This window comes from Nannospalax galili, unplaced genomic scaffold, assembly GCF_000622305.1.
Source record: "Nannospalax galili isolate Female #2095 unplaced genomic scaffold, S.galili_v1.0 scaffold359, whole genome shotgun sequence".
Classification (NCBI taxonomy): Eukaryota; Metazoa; Chordata; class Mammalia; order Rodentia; family Spalacidae; genus Nannospalax; species Nannospalax galili.
In genome coordinates, this window is record NW_008347042.1 from 1141932 (window position 1) to 1161310 (window position 19379).

At 45.0% G+C, this 19379-nt stretch overlaps 1 protein-coding gene across 2 annotated transcripts in view; it reads right to left on the reverse strand.

The window, feature by feature from the left end:
- Positions 1-19379, reverse strand: part of Maml3 (mastermind like transcriptional coactivator 3) — a 453662-nt gene that overhangs the window by 15818 nt on the left and 418465 nt on the right. For both annotated transcript variants that reach the window (XM_029568492.1, XM_008843430.3), the window contains exon 3: positions 2457-2702. In XM_029568492.1, the coding sequence (XP_029424352.1) occupies positions 2457-2702 (246 nt within the window). The remainder of the gene's footprint in view (positions 1-2456; positions 2703-19379) is intronic.

The following is a 19379-nucleotide window of genomic DNA, read 5'->3' on the forward strand; positions in this document are numbered from 1 at the left end:
ATCATATATAACTGTATTAATTCAACTGTGAACCTAGAAACTTGCACCCACTTGTGAAATAGATGTACTCTTGCTCTGGAGTGTGTCACCGAATATGTTAAAGCTGTAGTGAAATGCTTCTTCTAATCATGTAGTTATTAAAAATTAAAAAATGATTTAAAAAATTATCTATTGTTTTTATTTTATGTGTGAGTGCTTCTCCTGCATGTATGTAAAGTGGACCACATGTGTGCAATGCTAGCAGAGGCCAGAAAAGGGCATCAAATCCCCTGGAACTGGAGTTACAGTTATCAGCTGTCATGTGGGTGCCAGGATCTGAACCTGGGTTCTCTGCAAGGGCAGCCAGTGCTCCTAACTGCTGAGCCATCTCTTCACCCTGATATTGATTTAAAAAGTGTGTGTGTGTGTGTGTGTGTGTGTGTGTGTGTTCACATGCGTGTCATGGCACTCACGTGCAGGTCGGAGAACAACTTTGGGTGTCCGTCTTAGTTTTCTACTTTGTTTGAGACAGGGTTTCTTGCTGTTTGCCTCTGTGTATGCCAGCTAGCTGGCCTGCTGGCTTCTGAGAATTCTGTGTTTGCCTCCCATCTTCCTGCAGGAGTGCTAGGATTACAGATGGAGTGCTGGGATTACAGATGGGTGTTACTGCACCTGGCTTATGTGGGTTCTGGGATTGAACGCAAGTCCTGATGGTTGTACAGCAAGCACTTTACCTACTGAGTTATCTCCCTAGCCCTAAGTAATTTGTTTATTTTTTTAAAGTCACATTACAAGTGAAAGGATGGACAGGGTCCTACCCTGAGAAAAGTGTACACACATAGCTCTTAAGGCAACTCAGGCTATAGAATTTCTGTTTTCTCCTTGTTTTCCAAGGAACCCCATGTCTCCATGTGCTGGATTCTGAGTGGTTCCCTTCCTCTGGTCTCCTCATCCACAGGCATCATTTGGACACATCTTTTCCCACCACCTTCCACCTCCCTCTTGTTCTCAAGGACTTGGATGGCCAGGCTCTGGTGTGAGAACACCACTGGGTGGGCACAGATGAGTTCTGCCTGGTTCCTTGATTCTTTCTGTGACTTGGTCGCTGCACACGTATTAAAAGCTGTTTCTCATGGCACCAGGCACACCTGAAATGTCCTGGGTTTGACAGAGGAGAGATTTACAAAGCCCAGCATCCCTTAGCAGCTCCATTTATCACAGTCTGAGAGATATTAGCATGGCTCCTTGTCACACACCTTATGCGGGGTGAGAGGGATAGAGGTTTGTTTGTACAATAGCTGCCAGCCGGCTGACTGACCTTGGTAAAAAGGGAGATAATTACACAGCTGTTCAGGAACAAAAGCAAAACCAGGGAGCATTAGTGAACTATGCTCAACAGTACAATCTTTCACTTTGGGGGATGACTAGTGTTACTTGTAACTGCTGTTCTTTGGTGGGTAAGGACCTCAGCATGTCTGTCTGTCCTATCTTGATTATAGGTGATGGAAGAGGACATTCTGAAATTCTAATTCTGCCAGGAACATTCTAGAAGTATAAGCAAGAGCCAGAGCTTTGTTGGGCTTTGTGTCTCACACCTCATAGAATAAAGAGCCTGTCTGCTGTGTGAGATGCCTTATACAGGCCCCCATAGGGGCCATCTGGGGATCTCTTGTGGATGGCCTCAGGCCTTTCCCTGGGATAACACTAAATCAGGCACCAGCATATCTAAAAACAAAACAAGTCAAAACCTACAGGGAAGGTTTTCTTTCAGAGCTGGAGGAATTATATGGCTGGGGTGGACAAAAGCGCCTAGGGTAAAAGCATGTTTGTGTTAGGCCCTCCTTTAACACACAAATTGCCTGAGTTATAGAAAAAGGTGTCAGGAACTTTCCAGTTGCATCCTCTCTGTGACCTCTTTTCAAGTTTCCTGGGAGTTCTGTGGTCCTTACTTACTGTTCTGTATTGTTCTTGGTCTATTGTTTATGACCAGTTCTGTAGAATTCTCCACAGTCTTTTCCTTCTGCTATTTTCCTCAAATGAGCACCACTACCCTTGGCTTTTTATGTAGGTTCTGCAGATCGAACCAACTGAGCTATCCACCCTGGCCCTGAATTATTTTTACTATTATGATTATTACTGTTATTTTGCTTAACATTAGAGCCTTGGGTGAGTGTGAGCCAGACCCCACTGCATGCTGGTTATGCGAACTCCTGTACCAGCAAGAAAGGAGTCAGGCACGAATTGAAGAACTGTCTCTAGCAAATGGGTCTTCAAATTGATGGCTGAAGCCTGTCTTTAAAGAACAAACTAATTCATTATGGGAAAAAAGTCTAATCAAGGCGGTATAAATTCCACAGGTTCTTCTATGATCCTGAGAATTGGCTGGTCTATGAGCATCCTGACAGGGACTACAGTGACTTCCTCACAGACAGCAGGTGCCCATCAAGTGCTTGCTGCATTGGTGGCATGATACCTACCTGCTCAGCTAGAATCTGCTGCTGCTGTTGCTGCTGCCGCTGCTCCCGCAAGAACTGTTGCTTCTGATGCTCCATCAGATGGGCTCGCTGATCCATCAGCATCTGCTTCATGATGGCTGCCTGTGGCTGGGTGCCTACAAAGCCAGGACCCCCAGGGCTGGCTCCAGAGACCATGCTGCCTGAGCCTGGGGGCACAGAGGACTGCATAGGGCCTGTGGTCCGGGGAAGCCCAACTGAGTGTTGCTCCTAGGGGGACAAGAAGAGAGTGATGCAGCAATTACGTGTGTAAACTTAACTGACATTTCATGGGAAGCTACTGGGGGAGGGGAACTGGGCACAGGGCTGGGGATTGCAGGGGTCTTCAATGGCACCCATTACATTTCCATAAAACCACCATAGTCATCAAACCTGGCCTAACCTCAGTAGAACTGGAGAGGCTACGGGGCAGAGGATAGCAACAGAGAGTGGATCTGGGGAATGGGAATCCAATTTATCTAATTCAGATGGGATGGACTAGTACATGTGCACTGGGTTTTCGATATCCTGATTCTCTAAGGAAAGGAAATAAACCCTCAGGTTGGACTCACCCCAAGTCTCAAAGGCAACTTTGCCTGATAATCTTTATGCCTTACAGTCTACTTGGCCAAAATGGACATTTTATTAACAGGAGAGACATATATAGAATGCTGCTGGAGCTCATTAACCAACAGATTCGATATTGGATACTGTTCTAACTAACCACATTTGCTTGTGTGTGTGTGTGTGTGTGTGTGTGTGTGTGTGTGTGTGTTACATTATGCTGACCAGAATTGGTGAGAACTGAAAATGTTTTATTTTGATCAAAGCTATGTAATCTAAAGAAGGGAACTTGTTGGGAGCAGGAAGGGTTTGGTTGGAGGGGAAGGGAATAAAGAAGATAAAGTACAGTAAATGTGAAATGTGAAAGAATACATTAAAAAAACTGTGTAGTACTTTTTAAAGCTATAAAATCTAATCTCTTTAAAAGTGGAATTGAGTCTCATATGTCTGGGATAATTTAAACATCAGGGATTGGACTGGGACTTTTGATCCTATAATTATTTGTCAGAGTTAGTTAATGGCAACTTTTAAGGACTGACCCATAGGGAATAGAGGTAATATGGTAAATATCTAATCCCACACAGCTCAAGGGACAGCTGGGAGAATGTCTTCAGAGGGGAAGTCTATGCAGCTGAACAGTAGAGGCTGCGAGGGAAAACAGGAGATGGGTGCAGTAAGTGTGTGACCATGAGACTCAGTTTCTAGACACTTCTACCAACATACCTGGCAATGGCAAGTCTTGGCTGAGTGTTCTACAGAAACAATCCTTCTAATTTACTTGTGTCAAGCAACTAATCCGAACACAGAGTTGACCTAAAGCAGCACACATATGAGGATAGAAACAGCAGTACAACGAGACACTATTATGAAGCCTGAATAATAAAAATGAATGTGAATAACCTCTATTACTTGAAATTATAATCCAAATTTGATTTTAATACCCCACCATTGTGCTTTGATACTATTTTTATTTCGACTTTGTCAACCATGCCGGCAATTTTCTCTCAAAATATAGAGCTAAGCTTATATCTTCCTCTCCTGAGGCCACTTTGGGGTTGATTTCCTATATCCTGGGCTTGCTGGACTCCTGCTTCCCTCTACTGCCTGCTGCTGACCCATGCATGTCTTCCCTTCCTGTGAATTTCCACCTATGTTGAATCCTCAATCTTTCTTCCTCGACTCATCCAAACAAAATGGAATAAGAAAAACAAAACATATTGCTTCTCTTACCCCAGAAATTATATTGTAATTCAGTATTCTTTCCACTCACTCTGGCCTCCCTGAACCATGAGTCTGCAGTGCCAAGCATGCATATCAGAACAGTGTGTAGACTAAAAATACAGTTTGTCTCTCATAAATGTATTGTAGTTGATTCTTTAATGTAAGTGCCAGGTCTAAAGATGATAAAAGTTTCTTTTAAGAATTACTTTATTTGGGGGGGGCTGGAGAGATGGCTCAGCAGTTAAGAACACTGACTGTTCTTGCAGAAGACCTGGGTTCGAATCCCAGAACCCACATGGCAGCTAACAACTGTCCGGAACTCCAGTCCTAGGGGATCCGACAGCCTCTTCTGACCTCTGCGGGTATTACATGACACGGGTGCACTTACCTAGACACAGGCAATACATGAATACATATAAAATAAAAATAATAAATAAAATATTAAGAAAAGAATTACTTTATTTTTTATTATATATATGAATGTGTGCATGTGCGCACCTGTGTGTAGGTGCCCACAGAGGCTAGAGCCCTGGGTTGGAGTTACAGGCGGTGTGAGTGGACTGATGTGTGTACTGGGAACCAAACTCAGGTTCTCTGGAAGAGCAACAGACCCTATTAACCATCTCTCCAGCCCCAGATAAAAGTTATTTGTGCATTTTCTCTGCAATTAGGCAGAGAAATATTTTAATGTATAAAGGCCTTATACAAAAAGGCCTTATACCAAAAACTTTGTGGCTGACCTCTGGAGGGATCGAGGATATTTGAGACATTTCTTCTAAATACTGTTACTTGCTTTCCTGTCACCTTAGAGACAAATGGCTGATTGACTTAACACTTTTATAATCCAGTTCACACTTCAGTATAGCTAGCCAATCAAGAAGAATACAGAAAAAGGCTTTTCCCTGTGTAGTTCATCCTATTTAATATTTTCCAGTTTTGATGAAGAAACGGTTGGAGAGAAAAGGAGACCCAATGAAAGAATTTAGCATTATTATTATTATTTTTTGAGAGGGTTGGTCTGACAGGCCCTGTTTCTCTTTGTATACTCTGAGATATTCTTGTTCTCTATGACCCGCCCTATACAGTTGGGGAGTAGGGCCTTGCTTTCGTAGCCTTTTTCTTCCGGGGGGTGGGGTGGGGGTGGGATGGTGCTGTTCAGACACCCAGCCACTTTTTGCCCCTGTGGAAAAAGAATGTTACCAAAGGCACAGTTACTCTGGGGTGACATTAATTCCCCAAAATAGTGCTGTCCTCAAAGTTTTGCCTTTAGGTTTCTCAATGTAGAACACAAGACCCAATGGCTCTGCTGCACTGGGGAGCAGGTGAGAGACACCTACAGCTCAAGACACAGGTGTGCACCCCACAGTGTGACTTACAAATGAAGCTGGCGGTAGGCTGCTGTTTATGTCACACGGCTTCTTTTAACCTAAGAGGGCTTAATGAGAAAGAGTCTGTCAGATTCCAGGATTTCAAGTCCCTGCTCTTGTTTCTAAGGAGGACACACACTGGGTTGTGCAATTAGAGAAAACCAGACTGAGCTTTCGTCATGCGACATGTAATGCCTTGAAGTCAAATGATGCAGTATTTTTAGTTTTAATTACTGGCTTGTTCTCCACTCCCAGCCCAGCCACCTCCCTTGCTTTCTACCCAGAATCTTAATATTCTCTTCCCTTCGAATCCAATGTGATACATAGACCTTCATGGCTCTCCAAACCCTCTTCACTTTTTAGTAAGATAAAGGGAGGAAAAAGGGGTCAAACAAATGAACCTGTTTTACACGAGCACCTTCCCTGCTAGGGACACGATCTTAACAATTTTCTAAAGGCTATACTGATGTAGGAGGGTGTAAAAAACACACTAACCTACCCTAAAGAGGCAGTTTCCGATTTCAAAAATCAGAGGCGATAAAAATATCTCTTACAAACAGCCAGCTGCTTATTTATAAACCTGTGTTGGGGGAAGCTTGCTTTCCTCAAATCCACCCTTCCCCCGAACATACAGTATTTGAGTGAGAGGGGCCAGGGATGCTGGAGAGTGCCGAGGACCACGGACCCCTGGGAGGGACCGGACCATACAGTATTTGAGTGAGAGGGGCCAGGGATGCTGGAGGGTGCCGAGGACCACGGACCCCTGGGAGGGACGGGACGCGACGTCCTGGGTACCTGGACCCAGAGTGCCCAGGGGTTCAGCTTTTTGCAGGCGGTCCTCCGCAGGGACCCTCGGGAGCAGCTGCTGTTCTCCCGGTAGCCCAGCAGATGGTAGTGTGAGCCCGGGCCTGTGCCCCAGGCTGCACCCGGCCCCCGCCCCCGTCGCAGATGGCTTAATCAGGGCTCCGTCCCCCGCCCCGCGCTGGGGCCGGCGATGCGGACGTGGAGCCAGGCAGTCAAGTGTTACTGCGTACAGCAGGTAGCCTGGCAACTGCGAGCTTAATACGGAGCAGATGGTGTTCGCACGGCGTGATGGACATCACACACGACAGCCTGAGACAATCCAGGAATTCCCTGGTGGCTCGAGGCCCTCTTTGCACAAAATGAGTTCTCTCTCCATGGCCGTGCATCTCCCGGGGTCTCTTCCCCCTCTCTCCGACTGACACCGAACTGGCTTCTTATTACTGACTTTTCTCCAGCCTGAGGGGAGAAAGATTTGGGAGGGGGACAGTAAGGGGACGTGGAAGGTAATCGAAGGCTTGGGAGCTGGAGGAGATGCTGAGGACAGTGGCGGCCCCACCGTCGGAGGCACCTCAGCGTCCGAGGTCACAGGCTTCTCCTGCACAGAACCAGCGTGGGAGGAAGGGACCTCGGTTCAGTCCTTGTCACCGCGTGGCCTCCCAGCAGCCCAAATGAAATTTAGGGTTTTCGTTAAAAAGTCCCCTGGGGCGTAATTTAGCCTCTTCAGCGGCAGACTATTTGCTTACAAGTCCTCAGAGGCCCGGGGCTAAGTGGGCAGGAGTGGGGCCCGAGCTCCGGGCAGACCAGGAAGAGACTCAGGGCGCCGCTTCCTAACAAAGAAGTGGTGAGGCGACCCGGGCGCAGGCGGGGCGCGGGGGGCCTCGAGGTCCTCTGCCTGCGCTCCCGCGGACGCGCTGCCCCACGCCACCGCTCGGCGTGGACAGTGGCGCGGAGGACACTGGAGGAAAGGACACATAGACAGAAGCAGGGCTGCTGGTGGTGGGAAAGCAGGAATAAATCAATAGCAAACGAAAAGGATACCCTAGAAAACAAATTCATCACACAACACAACACACACACACACACACACACACACACACACACACGCTAAACTGGGTCTAAACTGGGTCAAGTAATAAAAAAAAAAAATCAACCTTGGCGCCAAATGGATTTTCGGCTTAATTCTATATCACAAGATTTCCATATCTACCTTCTTTCTGGTATCCACAAAGGTATTATTCAAGTTTTAAGTTTCAGAAAGCCAGAGTCTAGGGAAGGTGAAAGCTAAGGTGGTCACACTTGCCAAGCAGAGCTTTCAGTACTTTCATGTCAATGAGCAGCAGGCAGGATGAATCCATCACCCCAAACCCCTGGTTGTGACTCTCAGAGGTACAGGCTGGCAAGCAAGCCATCTTGTCTCCATCCTCAACCCCTTGAAATGAAAATCACATTCAATAGTGATCCTTAACAATGGAAACTTCGGAGACCAAAATAGCTAAGAAGATGCTAAAACCTCCCCCGCTTCTAGTAGGGGCAATTTGTATGCCAATAATGGGCTGAAGCACAGCTTCTTGGAAGTGTGGTCCAGGGTCACCAACATTAGCATCCCCTGGGAGCTTGGTAGAGATGCAGAATCCCAGGCCCACTGAATCAGATCAAGTTCTGAGGTGATGGGGTGCCTGCAGTACTTTGAGAATCACTGAAGCAAATAATTCTGGCTGATTGTAACCTGGGTCCTGATTAGATCGCAAACTTGCACTTTCAAAATCAAACCCAAGTCCTGAGTTGCTCAGGTTTTATTGCAATTTCTTCCGCATTTAGAAGAAAACTCACTTTCTTACCCCATGAGGGTTCAGACCCAAGAATTCTGAGGGAGCCTGGGGTCACAATTCTCCCCACGGGAAGATGGCGTTTCAGTTGCAGCTCAGCTGTGGAGCATGAAGGGTAACGAAAACTAAGGAATGGGTGGCCCAATGCAATTCCTTTGCAAAGGGAGCATCAAGAATCACTTGCCTTCCCTGGTGATAGATTAGGGCAGCATGATGGAAAGCTATGATTTTACTGATGAGTGTCCCCTCTGGCTGTAAAGGGTTCTTCAGATGGCCACAATGGCACAGATGATAACCGTGTATGGGGTACCCACTACAGGCAAAGCACTCTGCTAGGTGCTATCACCTGCACTGTTGCATTCATTTTGTTGCTCAGAAAACCCCAAGTCTCTGATGTTAAGGAACTTGTCTGATATTCCATAGCTGGTGGCAGCATCTTTGGGATTCTGACTCTTACCACTGTGATGTGCATCTGGTCTTAATTGAGCAGACCACCCAGGAGGACTCTATAGTAGAGACAGGAAGGGGGAAGGGATGGAGGCAGAATAAAAAGATAGAAAGTCAGGATCAAAGAATCAAAGAATGAAACTGAAAGCATAGAAAAATATACGTTTTTATTGTTGCCTGATATCCACAATTAGGATGCCACTGTATTACCAACTTTGACATTTAAAGAAAGAGCAGAAGATTAACTCATTCAGCCATAAATGGGAGGAAGGGACAAAATAAATGAAAACCTTAATGTTCCCTCTGAAGTCCATCTAGTGTCAGGGCAGAAACATGGCCTCAGGATTGTGGTGATCTTGTACAAATTTTCTTTTTCCAGAACAATCTTTTTCACAGTGGATTTGGAGAACAGCTTATGATAAACACAACAGAGTCCCAACAGGGCCTACTCTAAATCTTTCTGCTTTAGAAGAATATTCATGAAGTTTGCATTGAAAGGTTTATTTTATGAGTTTGGGGGTATGGCACATGCCTGTAATAACAGTGCTCAGGAGGCTGAGGCAGGATTATAAGTTCAAGGCCTGGACTACAAAGTATGCCCATCTCAAAAAAAAATAGTAAATTTATGCATGTTTGTGCGATGTGTTGTGGTTGTATCCCCAAAATAACTGAGTTGTAAGACTGTAGTTATCAACTTAGGGAATGTTCCACTCAAATAGCAGTAACTTAGGGCCTGCTCAACTTCTAAGAAAAAGCTGTTTTTCTTGGGAAGACAACACTCCTGGGTAGGTACTCAATTTCTTAGCTCTTCCATAGGCTCAGTGATTGGCACACTGCCTAAAACTTGAGGAGAGAAACTACAGTTGTATCCACAACTTTTGCATCTGCACATTGAAAACATCTGAAAAAAAGTATATCTGTGCAGAACACATACAGCCTTTTTTCTTGTCATTAGTCCCTAAAAAATATAGTATTAAAAACCATTCACACAGCATTTATATTGTATTAGGTATTAGAAGTAATCAGATGATTTACAGTGTACCAGAGGATTGTGTTGGTTATGAGCATCCACAGACTTTGGTGTCCCAGGGTGGGAGGAGGGATCCTTAGACCCAATCACCCATAGATTCTGTGGGATAACTATATTTAAAACATGTGTGTTCAGCTGGAGAGATGGTTTTGCAGTTAAGAGCATGTACTGCTCTCGCAAAGAGCCAAAGGTCAGTTCCCAGCACCCATGTCAGGCCACTCACAATTGCCTGTAACTCCAGATCCAGGATATGTGATGCCTTCATCTGGATTCTGCAGGCCTCCGCACTTATGTACACATACCCACACACAGACACACATATCCTGCCCTCATCTGCCCAGTCTCTGACATTTTAAAAGCAATGCAAGAAAGTAGAGAGAAAGAAAAGGCAACACTCATTTTTAGTACCCTTAGGTACTTTGCTTTGGCATGTCTAGGTATTCTGCTTTGGCATGTCTTCCCATCTTTTCCTTGGCAATAACATATTTTCCACGCTCTTGATCATGGTATATACATGAATATACATCCTACTGATTTGCACTACACAAAATTGGGGAGCAGGAAGCTCCAACTTTCCAAATGCTTACAACTTACACATTCCTGTCAGGATGATATCCTTATGGCCTCACTCCTGGCAAGATGTTTTGTTCATTGAGGACAGAGATCTGTGATTATCCCAGCACCCAGCACAGTTAGGGTTATATTTGCTGAACTCAGCTAATTGGGCATACTAAGTTCTAGCTTAAACCAATATAAGGTATGGCAAGAGGCGGGTGTGGTGGGGGAAGATGGCCCTAGAACAGACTGCTTCCCTGAGCTGCTGATTGACTCTCTGCTGAATAGTAAGGAAAGGGGTAAAGTTGTCAGTACTATGTAAGATGTAAGTGCCGCCACCCAAAGGAAAGGTTAAGCTTTCAAGGGCTTTCTTGGGGGTAAAACAACAACAGCAAAATACCAGTTCTATTGATCAGCTTTTTGACCAAAGTTAACCATCCGTCCCTTCAGTCGAAACACAACTTTGAGAGTTATGCTTTCCCTCCGCCTTTGATGTAAATTATAGAGTCCTTTTGATCCCTTTGTTGTGTTTAATTCCACCACCAAAGCAACTCTAAATTGGTTAAAAGTTCATTAGTGTGCAACAATAGGAGCTTGATTAAATAAATTATGGCACATCCATACCATGAATACAAGGCAGCCAATAAAAATCATTCCTTCGTAGACTATCTAATCACATAGGGAAAAAAAGAGCTTACAATATACAGCTGAGGGAAAGGAAATAAAAGCAGTTTCTAAAACACTGGCTACAAGAAAATATTGTTAGACAAGGATGATAAGAAATTTGATTTTCTTTCTATCATGAATGTGTTATTTTTTAATTTTAAAATTACAGTATTTACTTATTTAGTGTATGGCTATATGTGTCTGGGCAGATGTGTGCCAAGGTGTGTGTATAGGTCAGAGACAACTTGCAGGAGTCAGCATTCTTCTTCCATCCTGTGAGTTCTCAGGGAGGAAATACAGGCTGTCAGGCTTGGCAAGTGCCTTTAACACAATGAGCCATTTTGCTGGCCCCAAAGTGTGTTACTTTTAATAAGTATTATGATTTTTGTTTCCTTGTTTGTTTTTGTTTTGAGATAGGGTCTCCTGTAGCCCAGATTGGCCTCAAGCTTGGCCATGTAGCCTAGGATGACCCTGAATTTCTGATCCTCTTGCCTCTACCTCCCCAAAGCTGTGATCACAGGCATGCCCTACCACACTTGGTTAAATATTACTAGTTTGACAAGCTCGTTAAGAGTGAGTCTAAATTACACAGAATGGAATGTGGTGAGTTCATGAGGGACCCAGGTCAATGCCTGGTACAGGGCTGCTTCTCTCTGAGTCCACCTTATCCTATGCGGAGTGCTTCCCAGACATAGAATGCTATGAGTAGCTGTGCTTGGGTATGGCTTCCCCAGCCAGGCTGGCTCTCACTGCTTCAACTGAGAGTGCCTGAGTGTCAGGAAAGGCTCAAAAGGAGAATGACCATCTTTCAAGACCAGCTCACCCTTGGTGGTACTACTGTGCTCTCTGTGGCTCTTTTCCATGATAGGATGGAAAGCATAGAGCATGGCCAGAGCCACAGAGCTGAGCCAGGCACAGAGGTGCACCCTTGAAATCCCCGCAGTCAGGAGGTCAGAGAACACAGATTGCCAAGAGCTGGAGGCTGTATGTAGTAGCTGTTTTGACAAAATGATGGACATAAGCAACTTAAGGAAAGAAGGGCTTATTTTGCCTCACAGTTTGAAGGTATGGTCCATTACAGTGAGGAAGTCATGGCAGCAGGTGTATGAGGCAGCTGGTCACATCTCATGCATAGTCAGGGAGCTGAGAGAGATGAATGCTGGTGCTCAGCTGGCTTTCTCCTTTCTACCCAGCCTGGAATCCCAGCCCAAATTCAGGGTGGCTGTCCCATCTCAATTAACCTCCCTCACAGATGTGCCTAGAGTTTTGTCTCCTCAGTGATTCTAGATCCTACCAAGCTGGCAATATTAACCATCACAGAGGTCAACCTGCGGTACATAAATGAGTTCAAGACCAGTCTGGCTATATAGATTCTGATTCAGAAATAAGTAAGTAAATAAATAAATAAATAAATAAATAAATAAATAAAATCCCAGCAAAACAAAACCAAGAATCTTGAGAGGGTTCGGAAGATCACCACCTGTGGCTACAGTTCTTCCCTGTGGGCTATAAGAAGGCTGGAACCACTGGGGCTGCTGACTCTGCTGCAAAGGAGGCCAGCACAGCTTCTACCAGCATCCAAGAGTCCAGGACGCCTGGGTGCTAAAGGGCTTGTCAGCTGCTGTTAGAGTCTCCACCCATCCCTTTGTTACTTTCTTTCCTTGGTTTTACAAACAGGGAGGGGAACATTTCAGCTGTTGTCCATTGCTAGGAAGAGTTCTTCCTGAGCTGTCTTCTGCAAGCAACAGGGGCCTTCCTCCCTCCCAGCCCCCACCCTTCTGATGAAGTTCTCTAAGCCAAGGTTGCATAACTGATGCACAGGCCTATCTTGTGTTATACTGGGAGACTGGCCAGTTTCCATTTATAGACAAGAGCACTGCCAAGCTGCCAAATGGAGCTCTCGGCTGTTGTGGCTACAAGACGGAGACCGGAAGGAGAGCTAGAGCTCTTAAAGGAAGGCTTGCACCTTCTCCAGCATCTCCAGAGCTACCTAGCTTTGGGATGGTGGCTGAGGAGACCACCTCCAACCATCTGAGGAGAAGAGCTACTTCCACACAACTACCCACTTCCACTTCCCTAGACCCTGCCACAGGAGGGACAGGACAGCCTGCTCAGCTGGCCTTGTGACAGTGGGACCTATCTGCAGGCAAATCACATCTGAACACATGAGACCAAAGAGGGGCTGTTGTGGACTGCTGTGCTTTGGGCTTTACATGGTGGTTATCCTCTTGAACTCTCGGCAGCTGTGATTACTAGCAGGAGACCTGGACAAGATTGGGTCTATTAATAGTCCACTATGAAGGGGGAGGAGCTCATTATGCCCCACCCCTCCTTGAGGATATACACATAAGGTTGGGGGGGATTAAGAGACATTTTCTTCAGTGATATAGCTGCTCATACATAAGTGGCCCATGCTCCTTAAACAACCTCTCTTCATGTTCCTGCAGGTAACCCTAATTAAACTTACTGGTTCACCAAACAAGACTCAAGTGGAATTGTTTCTTTGGTCTGTTTTTGGTGCCTTATCTGGGGTGAATAGATACTAGTGTGTCTCCTTGAGCAAGTTTATGAAACAGGGGCCCTTCCAGTCTTCCTAAGAATTGCAGCCTGCTGGGTAAGGTAGCAGGGTAGGACTTGAGAAGGGCAGGGCAGGAGGGCTCAAAAGGGCAGCACTAGCTAGAAATCTGGGCTTGAGCCTGATCATATGTAGATCTTGGCCTAGAAACAGCTTCTTGAAGGAAGCTTACATATCAAGGAGGGTCTCAGGTCAAGCAGAGCTGGGAGACTGGGCCTTACCCCCACAAAAGCTTTTGAATTTTAATTTAATGAGATTTTACAGTAGACATTCTGATGGGATTGAAAGATAGCATCTATTTTCCTGTTTCACATTTGTGTGTACCCTGTTACTAGACCAGAATGTCTTACATCCATTATCAATATTCTTTTGTGTATGTTCATGTGTGTGGAGGTGTACATGTGTGTGCATGAGGAGGCCCAGGACAACCTTGGGTGTTGTTCCTAAGGAGCTGTCCATTTCATTTTTTGAAACAGGCTCCCTCACAGAATTGGAACTTGCTGTTTTATGATAGTTTGGCTGGCCAGCAAGCCCCAAAGTTCTTCCCATCTTTACCTCCCTACTGCTGCGATTACAAGTTCTTATAACATGCCTAGCTTGCTTATTTATTTGTTTATTGTGTGTATATGCATGTGGGTATGTGTGCCATGGTGTGCATAGGGAGGTCGGAGGACAACTTTGTAAAGTTGGTTCTCTGCTTCCATCTTTACATGAGTTCTGGGGATTAAACTCAGATTATCAGGCTTGTATGGCAGGTGCCCTTATCCATTGAGCCACCTCATCAGCTCATCCCCAGCTTTTGTGAGTTCTGGGGTGTACCACTATTGCCCAGCTTTTAAATGTAGGTTCTAGGGATTGAACTCACGTCCTTGTGCATGCAAAGAAAGGACTTTATCAAATGGGCTGCCTTCCCCAAGTAATGTTCTTTTTACCTGCCCTGCACTTTTGAAAATTTAAAAACCTGCTTTCTCCCCTCCCCAATCTTAATGATATTTTCATTTCATAAATATATATGGAGACTCTAAAGAATAAAAGTGGCCCAGGTCTTAGAATAAACATGGACTCAGAGTTTCCTGGTCAGAGTTGGATGGCCAGGGTTGTAGCATGGTGGGGTAGAAGTGGCCCAGGTGGGGGTGCAGGACGTTGTATTGTAGGGATAGCTGGCTTGGTGCAAGACTGAAAATTCTCCACTTCCGTTAGACATAGGTTCATGCATAAAAAAGGATTTGACTAGGAGACGGGACAGAAGCATAGATTTGGATTTGAGTAAGAGGAAAGAAGGAATAGTCATTGGGACACAAGGGTGAGGTATTTGCCAGAGTGTGTGGGAGTTAGGTGTTAGGGTGTGTGGGAGACCAATCTTGTGGTTGGGGGAGGAGATGACTGGCCACAATTGGCCTGGATGCAGTCAAGACGTCTGATGGTTTGACATAACTGAGAGACAACAGGAGCCAGAGTAGGTTCTTAGAGGGAATAAGACGATAAACACATTACTCTAAGAAGATTAGCAGGTGTCAGGTGAAGCAGAGATTAGACTAGAGCAGGATCAGGAGGAGAAAAGTGGCCAGGAAGGACTAGGAGGCAGCCCTTGGGGGCAATCCAGCCAGTTGGTGAGGTGAAACTGGTTCCTCACTGTAGAAACTGACCTGTAAGGTATTTTCTGGCAAGACATTATGGTCTCTACCAAATGCAAACACTGAAGGGCACTCTCTGGTCCACTGAGTCCCATCTCCTCCTACTCACTTTTCTGTGTTACTGTCCCTCTGCTCAAGCTCACAGGGCAACCAGAGATCTGACAGAGATGGTAAGCCCTGCTTACAGGTGCCTGCAATCCCAGTACTCAGGGAGCTGAGCCAGGAGGATCACCAGTTTGAGGCCAGTCTGTGCTACACAGTGAAGCCCTGTCCTGAAACCAAACAAAATAAAAAGATAGGTGTAGATAATTCCAATGCGCCATGCTCTTCCTATTCTTAACTCAATGTGTGAGCTGGGCAGATTGCTCAGTGGTTAGAGCACTTGCTGTTTAAGCACGAGGCCTAGATCTTGACTCAACATCCATGTAAATGCAGGGTAGCCTTCCTGTAATTCCAGCACTAGGAAGGTGGATACAGGATTGCTGAGCAAGGTGGTGGGCAGCCTAGCTGTGTTGGTAGGCTCTGGGTTCAGTGAGAGACCCTGCCTCAATAAATCAGGTAGAAAGGGTGACTGAAGAAGATTTCCTATGTTAACCTCGGGCCTCCTTATCCACACACATAAGTACAAGTGTACTGGCACATACGTATGCCCACACATGCAAACATGCATACATACACTCATACAGACCACATACGGAGGCACACCACAGACACATACATGTGAGAAAAGAACTTAATGTATACAAATATGAACTTAGTATCTTTTAAGCATTTCGTATATGTGGCTTTTAATGGGACTAGAACATCTAATACTAGCTGGCATATGCTCTAAGTAGTTTCAAAACCCTAGCGATGCATCCTGAGAGTGACGGGGAGATGCCGAAGAGTAAAGGAAATAAATGGAAAGTGCTTTGAGAGGAAATCGCCTTTGCTTCTTTCACTTGTTTCTCCAACTTTTTCTTTCCTGTTAAAGGTTTCAGTTAACTTTTATCAAGAAAGCCTGGCAAGAAATAATGGAAGTTTCGGGGCTGCCCAATTTGGGTTTTAATAGGAGGTCTTCCTAACAAGTGTGGTAAATAATTATTTCCCAGACTTAAGCTGACTCTTGGATGGAAATAGTCAGAAAACTACTTGGATCTTATTGCTAAATCTTGTTTCTAATGGAAATAGTGTGTTATATATTTTTATTTTTGAAATAATGTTTAGGTTAGCATACGGTGTGTTATATATTTATGGGATACTGTTGCCCTTTCTCCACTAATTTTTAAAACTAAACCAGAGCTGGTGGTAAAAATAATTTCAAACAAAATAGTCAATTAGCACAAAGACACTTGGGTCACTGACAATTCCTAATCGAAGTTAAGAATCCACTGGCGGCTCTAGGGAAACTTGTTTTGTATCATTAACTTGGAGACTGGGCATCTTCTGTTTCATAGTGAACACACGAAACATCTTCCCTTTGAAAAATTTCCTTCCCCTTCTTAGGGATGACAGCGAGGTAAAGCAAGGCTGCTGCTGACAGCATGGACATTTCCACGACCTGAGAAGGACGGCTGCACCTGCCTGTCCTGTCATCTTCTCCAAGGGAGGAGCTGCAAATCTTGGCCTATCTCTCAGTCTCCCAGGGCCCCTGGTTGCCATGGTCTTTCCCACATTGGCCTCTAAAGGAACAAGATTCCTCAGATGTTTGACAACAACCAATTTGTTTTCCTTTCCCCTCCCCCTTCCTCTTCCTGATTCACAGATACTCTTTCTGTGCATCTATCAAAAGTAGCCAGAGGCCAGCAGCCATGGCTCCTCTTTGAATGAGTTTCTATTCTGTATTCTGCCTAGTCTGTGTTCTGGGGGAAGGAGAAATGGGGAAGAAGAGAGGGAGGCTTGCCCTCAAAAGGTACTGGGGAATCAGCATTTTGTTTCTTTACTTTCTTTGAGATGTCATCTTGCTATACAGCCCTAGTTCATCTGGAACCTGTGATCCTTGGGATTACATACTACAGTGCCTGGCTTAAACATTATTTTTGCATGGCAGACTACTTTTTAAGATTCCCAAAGTTCTAAAGGAAGCTAGCAGGTGGGAAAAATCCATTTAAACCCAAAGTACTAGCAAACCTACACCATGTACAATGGAGGAAACAGCTCAGAGTGGGAGGGACGGGCGAGGGGCACAGAGCACAGGCAAAAACTTTTTCCCTTTAAGATTTTTCCCTCCAGGGGCTGGAGGAATGGCTCAGCAGTTAAGAACACTGACTGTTCTGGCGGAAGACCTGGGTTTGAATTCCAGCACCCACATGTTAGCTAACAACTGACTGTAACTCCAGTTCCAGGGGATCTATCCCACAGCCTCTCCTGTCCTCCACAGACATTGCACGACATGGGTGCACTTACCTACGTTCAGGCAATACACGCATACACATAAAATAAAAATAATAAATAAAAAAGATTTTTACCTTCAAGCATCTGCATCTCTTTAGAGAATGAATTTGGGTGAAGAACTTTTGAAAATCTTTGATGAGAGCTGGGCATGTAGCTTTAAATGTACAGTGATTACTTCACTTGTGTGACAGTCTGGATTCTATCTGCAGTGACACACACACACACACACACACACACACACACACACACACACACAGAAAACAGTCCAAATGTAACTGGCTTTGGAAATTGAGCAATTTGAAGTAACTGTTCCTTGGATTGTGGGAAGACAGGGGAGGCTGTAGGAATGAAGGAGGGTCTCAGTCAGACTGGGTATTCTGCAGGCAACCATTTTGAAGGCCTGCAAACACAACCTGGCTTTGTTTTGGCTGGCCTCAGAAAATGTCCTGTCTTGGTGGCCTTGTTATGTACACCACTTTTGGTTCTGCATCTTGGTGAACAGAAGGTGAATAAGACTTGTGGCAGCATGGGCCTTTAAAGTTCTAGAGAGTACGTACTCTCTCATCTGGGGCCCTAATGGCCTACAACAACAAATAACCCAACATTCTACAGAATTAAAGTGGAACAACAATTTTTCTGTGTGTTGTTTGTATGTGTTTTCTGTGTGTTGTTTGTGTGGTTGTTTTCTGTGTGTTGTTTGTGTGTGTTTGTGTGTGAGCGTGTGAGTGTGCATGCATGTGCATGAATGTGTGAACGTGTGTGTGTGTGCGCGCGCGCACGCGCGTGCATGTGTGTATGTATGTAGGCCAGAGAACAACCTTAGGTGTTGCTCCTCACGCCCCATCCAGTTTTGGGGGACAGGATCTCTAATTGGTCTGGTGCTCACCAAGTAGGCTGTGTTGGTTGACTATGAAGCTCTAAGGATCCTCCTGTCTCTGCCTCCCTAAAGCAGGGATTACAAAGTCAAGCCACCATGCCTGGCATTTTATGTGGATTCTGGGGATCAAACTCAGGTCCTCTTGCAAGTACCTTACTTACTTAACTCTGTTCTTAGCCCTGTAACAAATATTTTCTTCCCCAGAAAAGATTAGGAATTTCCTCAAATTGGGGAAAAACAAGAATGGCCTATAAATGTATAGTTTCTATATCACAAAAATATATTTCTGATTATATAAAATGATGGCAATGTTCATATCTGACTCTATGCTTTTATTTTTTGAGATTCTTTGAAGATATAATACAGATTAAATTAAATATAGATTGAAAAAACATCAAACATATAATCATGCTAAGATATTAAAATTTTTTCACTAAGAGAAGCTATGACTCAAGCACCGTGGGGCCGAGTCACAGGCTTGGCTCAACAGAGATGCACATACCCTCTTCCGAACCTGCTTACTTTCTGATCGTAGCTGAATTCTGCTCCAGCCCTGGGGCCAGTGGTCCTCACAGTAACAGAAACCATTTCCTTTAGCTCATGAGTTCTGGCTACTGTCTAGGGGTAGAGGGTACTGATCAGAGGATTATGAGGGATAGGAGTCTGTCAGGACACATGAGAGGACTCCACGCAGAGGCCATGTTCAGGTTGCACAGTTTGCGCAAACACTTCTGGATAAATTATATCTTCATGCATAATCCTCAGATCCGTGGCAGTGGTGCTAATTGGTGAGGTTGCCATTCAAGTGTGGTACCAGACAGGAGTTCTCACTCCTTGGATATGAATAATACAGAGTCGTGAGCCACACAATAATTATTTTACAGCTACTTTCATCATTCCATTATCTCTTTGTACGCCCCCATACCAGAGCTGAATAAGACAATCCTTCCTCCTAGCGCCCCCCGCAAC